General features: G+C 46.2%; 1 protein-coding gene across 1 annotated transcript; it reads left to right on the top strand.

Moving 5' to 3' along the window:
* The first annotated feature begins 360 nt into the window (after positions 1 to 360).
* Positions 361 to 2,039, top strand: LOC104612443 (pathogenesis-related protein PR-4-like). Its single transcript, XM_010279861.3, has 2 exons — positions 361 to 682; positions 1,751 to 2,039. Exons 1-2 carry the CDS (start codon positions 407 to 409, stop codon positions 1,919 to 1,921), a joined length of 447 nt encoding a protein of 148 aa, XP_010278163.1. The 5' UTR covers positions 361 to 406; the 3' UTR covers positions 1,922 to 2,039.
* Positions 2,040 to 5,221: the final 3,182 nt, after the last annotated feature.

Here is a 5,221-nt window from a genome sequence, read left to right as displayed (position 1 = left end):
TTCGGGGGGGGGGGTCCATCCTTGCAAATCTTAACTCCATCGTACAGATAGGTACGATGAATCTTGACCATGAATTGATATCAAATGTACAGGCAAAATGGTAGACTAGGTGGAACCTACAATTTCAGATTTCTGAAGTAGAATTCAGTCTACTTATCCCAAATTCTTTTATCAATTTTTTATTTTCTCTGATCCATTAATTCCTCTTCCCAAATCTCCATCGGATAGAGTCGTTCTTACAATTATTATATATCAATAAGCAGTAACTTCTGTCATGGATGATGCAAGTTCAAGTTTGCAAGACTACTTATTGCCAGCGCTATGGGCTATGGCCTCTGCTCTATAAATTCAAGGCTCCTGGGCTAAAACCATATATGTCTCAACATTAATTCTAGCTATTAGGAAAATGGGGAGTTGGAATGTGAGCTTTGTGTTGCTCCTGCTAGTCTTCTTCATTGCAGGTGCAGGTGTGTCCGTGTCTGCCCAGAGCGCATCCAATGTCTATGCATCCTACCACTACTACCAACCTGAGCAGCATGCCTGGGACTTGAACGCAGTCAGTGCTTACTGTTCCACATGGGATGCCGATAAGCCCCTTTCTTGGCGCAGCAAGTATGGGTGGACTGCCTTTTGTGGCCCTGTTGGACCCACTGCCCAGGACGCTTGTGGCAAGTGCCTCTTGGTAAGATTAAGATTTGAAAAATCTATGATGTCGGAAAGATATAATCGATCAATCAAAATTCATCCCTGAATTTTGATAAATTCCACCTAATTGATTAATATGTTTATATGTTGGTTGATTGGTCACAAATTTTTCAGATATCATATCTTTCTAGTATCATAGTCCAACCCTGATAGGATAGATGCCTACTAACGAGAGCGGGATTTCCTAGAAGCAAAAATCATGCAAACATCCTGAGAGATTGGCATTTAACATACATGTAGGGGAAACATTCCTAATGCACAGTTAGATCCGTGATCTCAAGAGTGTTCGTACAATTTTTTGCTTTGAAGATTCACTCTAAAGTCTAAACACAAAAACCTGACTATTTCAATAAGAAGGAACACTAAGCTCTCAAATGGTGCTCCACATCCACTGAGCTCAAGGCTACCCTTTGAAATTCTTTTTCCTCTGGAAGAGGGCGTCTGAATCTGTTAAGTGTTCAACTTTGGGCCAGGTTGGCTCGGGTTGAACTCAACCCTAGCCAACTCAATGTGTTCAAGGGCTTCATACCTCAACCCTAACCCAATTCAGTTTCATGTTTAAGTTGATATAGCCTAATAGCCCAATATTCAATCCAACCCAGCCCAACAGGTTACCTTTAAGTTTGCTTGGGAAACCCATCAAACACTTGGACCAATAACGCAACAATTTGCAACCAAAATATTGTTAATGTAAACAATGTTCTAAAATTCCATCTGGAACCAAAATTGCGTTGGCCATCAATTTCTGGGTCAGTGTTTTGACCATCTGATCTAAACACAACAGGCTAAAAAATTAGCCCAAAAACTATTGTTTGGGTTAAACAGGTAAATATTTCGATTACCCAGATCAGTGTGGGAAAATAATGGTTCAGGGTTAAAATGGAAGCGATACCCTGACCAATTTCTAAACTGAATAGTCTGAAAGGTCCAACCGTGAGGAGCAACTGCGATTTTAAAAGCTTGGATATGAAGAAGATTAGAGGAAGCTCCCAACCCAAAATATATAAATTCAACTGACTGGGTTTCCAATGAAACGATGATGCAGGTCACAAACACTGCAACAGACGCTCAGGCAACGGTGAGAATCGTGGATCAGTGCGGCAATGGAGGCTTGGATTTGGATTGGGGTGTATTCCAGCAACTGGACACTGATGGCAACGGCTACAATCAGGGCCACCTCACTGTAAACTACGACTTTGTCAACTGTGGCGATTGATATTCTACTAATACTTGCTAGTAATTGTTCCAGAATCCAAATCACTATCAATAGACACGAATAAAATGTATTTGGCTTCCCAAATAAAATGCATTAATCTAGATATCGATTTCCACAATCAAGGCCACCTTCTCAATAAACTTCACCGACCTTATTGGACTACCAGTTTTCTTCATTTGTTGATTGTTGATGAGGTAGGTAGGTATTCATTGGACTGTGTTGTCATCATAACTTGAGCGATGGAAGTATGAACATATTAGCTCTGCACGTTACATCACGTCTAACCTGAGAAACTGAATGGAAGGGGGGAGGGGTGTTTTTGAATGGTAAAACAAGTTTATTTTTATTTTTAAATTAAAATAAATTTTGTAATATAAAAATTATATAATTTATGTAACATGATCAAGTTTGGGAAATTTTCTCATTCAGGCCACGAGCAATTATGAATCTCAAAATTTCCCTTTTTCTTACAGTGAGGTTGCTACAGGGGGGATATAATGAATAAAAGAGATGGTAAATCGATCCCTTGTGTTTCCTTACTTTGTTTCATATATAAATTTTCTTTAGGGGTGTTCTTTTTTTAGATTTTGAGAGGGGGAAAGTTGGTCAATGAGATTTTGGTTCTCATTGACCAAGAATCCCATGTTTATTTTTCAGATTAATGTGGGGACTAGGGAAAGTTTATTTTTCTGGGTATCGCTTACCCAGGAAAATGATACCCATCTCCTAGGTGGGTAAATAACTTTCCCACCTAGGAAAAAACTTGCTAACACTTGAATGGGACAAAAATGCCCATTTTAATAATAGATTTTTATGACTAAAATGATTATTACCTTATTTACCTGAGAAATAAAAGAACATGGGTAAATGCACTTACCCGGGTAGGTGTTTCCCAGTAAAAACTTACCCAGGTAATTGCATTTACTTGGGTAAGTAACTTACCAAAAAGTGAACAAAGCCTTAAGGGTACATAATTTAACAATGGATAGTGTTTCACCGTTATTATGATTTAAACTTAACCTTCTATAATTATATTGTCCAAATTCAAATAGATAAATGATTCATTATTAAATACTGATGAAGGAAGATTTGGCCCGACCTCGCAAATCACGGCACGTGGCAAAAAAGGCAAGTAGCTCGGCACTCAAGACAGCATACCGAGGGTACAAACACCAAAGGGAAGGGACCAACAGGCCCGAACTCCCTACTTAGAGCTCGAACTCCCTACTTAGAGCTCGAACTCCCTACTTAGTGCCCGAGCTCCCTACTTAGAGTTCGAACTCCCTAGCAAGAGGCCCGAGCTCCCTACTTAGTGCCCGAGCTCCCTACTTAGTGGTCGAACTCTCTGCAAGGGCCCGAACTCCCTACTTAGTGGTCGAACTCTCTGCAAGGTGCCCGAGCTCCCTACTTAGTGATCGGACTCCCTACGAGGAGCTCGAACTCTCCCTTTTGACCCCGAGTCACACAAAGCAGAGACCCGAACTGGCCCGTCTTATGACAGTTCGGGGCCTCCCCTTATCCGAACTCGAGACTTTGCCTCACGCACCGCTCCAGGCACTTTGCTTCCGGAGCATTGAACTGGACGAACCACGCCGTACCTGACACCGAAGGAGTCCGTATCCAGGGGCAGCGCACCTGACTGACTTGGGATCTGACGCTAGATGGCCGCATTTCCAACGGCCACTTGCCACCGTCACCTGTCACCACTACCTCCAGTTACAAAGACGACTCTGACAAAAGGAGCAGTGACGGTTCTGCCCCAGCAAAGGGGATGACAGGAGTCTAGGAGTGAGAGTGCGAGGTGGTTACAAAAGGCTCTCCACCCCCAAAGAGGAGGTATGCAAACTTTGCGCTATCTGGTTTATCTTGCCTTTGAAGGATTCTAAGTTAAGCTTCGGAGCATTTACACCGGGCCCTCCCCGGAGCTTCCTCATCTCCTCCATTTCAGGTTCTCTGTTACTCGGTTCAGAGGCAAGATCGCTAACAGCTAAGACCGGCCGGATTGCGCATCATCAATTGGTGTCGTCTATGGGATAGCTTCAAAAAGCCTCCCTCCAAACTCTCATACCCCCTTTTCTTCTTCAAAAAACCCAACACTCATGGCCTCTTCCAGCAATGCCGGACGCGGCTCAGAGACAAACACCACGGGGGAACAGCTTCAAGTTCCCGTGGTGTGTGTTGGACAGTTCACCATCCCCCTTTCGGTGGATGGAATCCCCAGTTTGAATGCACCACAAGCAGTGGCGCCCGTAAACCTTCCTACCACAAGCATCCCCTTTCCTCCCCCTATTGAGACAACCTTTACTGAACCGACTGCCGTTCCCCTGGCAGACAGCCAAAACCGGTTGGACGACCTGATGCAGTGCATGCGGGCAATGCAAACCCAAATGCAACAGTTTCAGCAACACCAGCTTCACCAGCACCAAGTGCTGCACAACATCTCCCAGTATCACTATCAACAGTAGTTCCCCTAACTGCCACTGAACCAACCACTACTTCCACCTCGCCACCCTGCTCCGAAGCCGGCCAAGGCCTCCCCGCAGGATGGACGCCCCCACCAAGGCAAGGCCTCCAGGCCCCAGAACCCCCCTAATAGCCAGGCCTCGTCCCCAGGCCGAAGAGAAAAAAAATCATCCCCGCCTCGCAGCTCGCAGGTGGGTCGGGCACCTCGCCCGCGAGATCGGCACCTCGGCGCTCCAAGCCCGAGTTCCCACTCACGGAAAACCGATTCGGCGCACTGGCAGCAGCAGACTACCACCATTCCGGGCCCATCGAGCTCGGCAACACGGAGGCCAGCAGCGCAAGTACAAGGCCCATTCAACAACGAAGGTGCCGGCGAAGTCGCCGAACCGCCACCCGTGTCCTGTCAAAGCTCAGAGGCAAAGAAGAGACGAGCTCGGACGAGGTAGGAGTTACCCCGATTCTCTCAGTTCCCTCCCCCCTCGCCTCAGAACTCCTGGCGGTCCCCTTGCCCAGAGATTTCAAGCTCCCACCTCTGGGCAAGTATGACGGGTCCTTCAACCCCAACGATCACGTTGACGCTTTCCAGTCCCAAATGCACCTCGCCAGGGCCAGCGAATCATGCATGTGCATGGCCTTCACCACCACCCTCCGGGGGGTAGCCCACACTTGGTACAGGAACCTGGCCCCCGGGTCGATAAAGTGCTGGGCTCAGTTCGTGCAGGTCTTCACCGCACACTTTGTCACCAGCAAACGGTGCCCCAGAGCAGAGGAAAACATCTTCGGAGTAGTCCAAAGGGAAGGAGAATCCATACGGGGCTACATCAAGCGATTCAACGA

Source organism: Nelumbo nucifera, chromosome 1, assembly GCF_055504915.1.
Source record: "Nelumbo nucifera cultivar China Antique chromosome 1, China Antique-T2T, whole genome shotgun sequence".
In the NCBI taxonomy this organism is placed as follows: domain Eukaryota; kingdom Viridiplantae; phylum Streptophyta; class Magnoliopsida; order Proteales; family Nelumbonaceae; genus Nelumbo; species Nelumbo nucifera.
The sequence above is the reverse complement of the archived record's forward strand: the minus strand, read 5'-3'. Positions and strand labels throughout refer to the sequence as shown.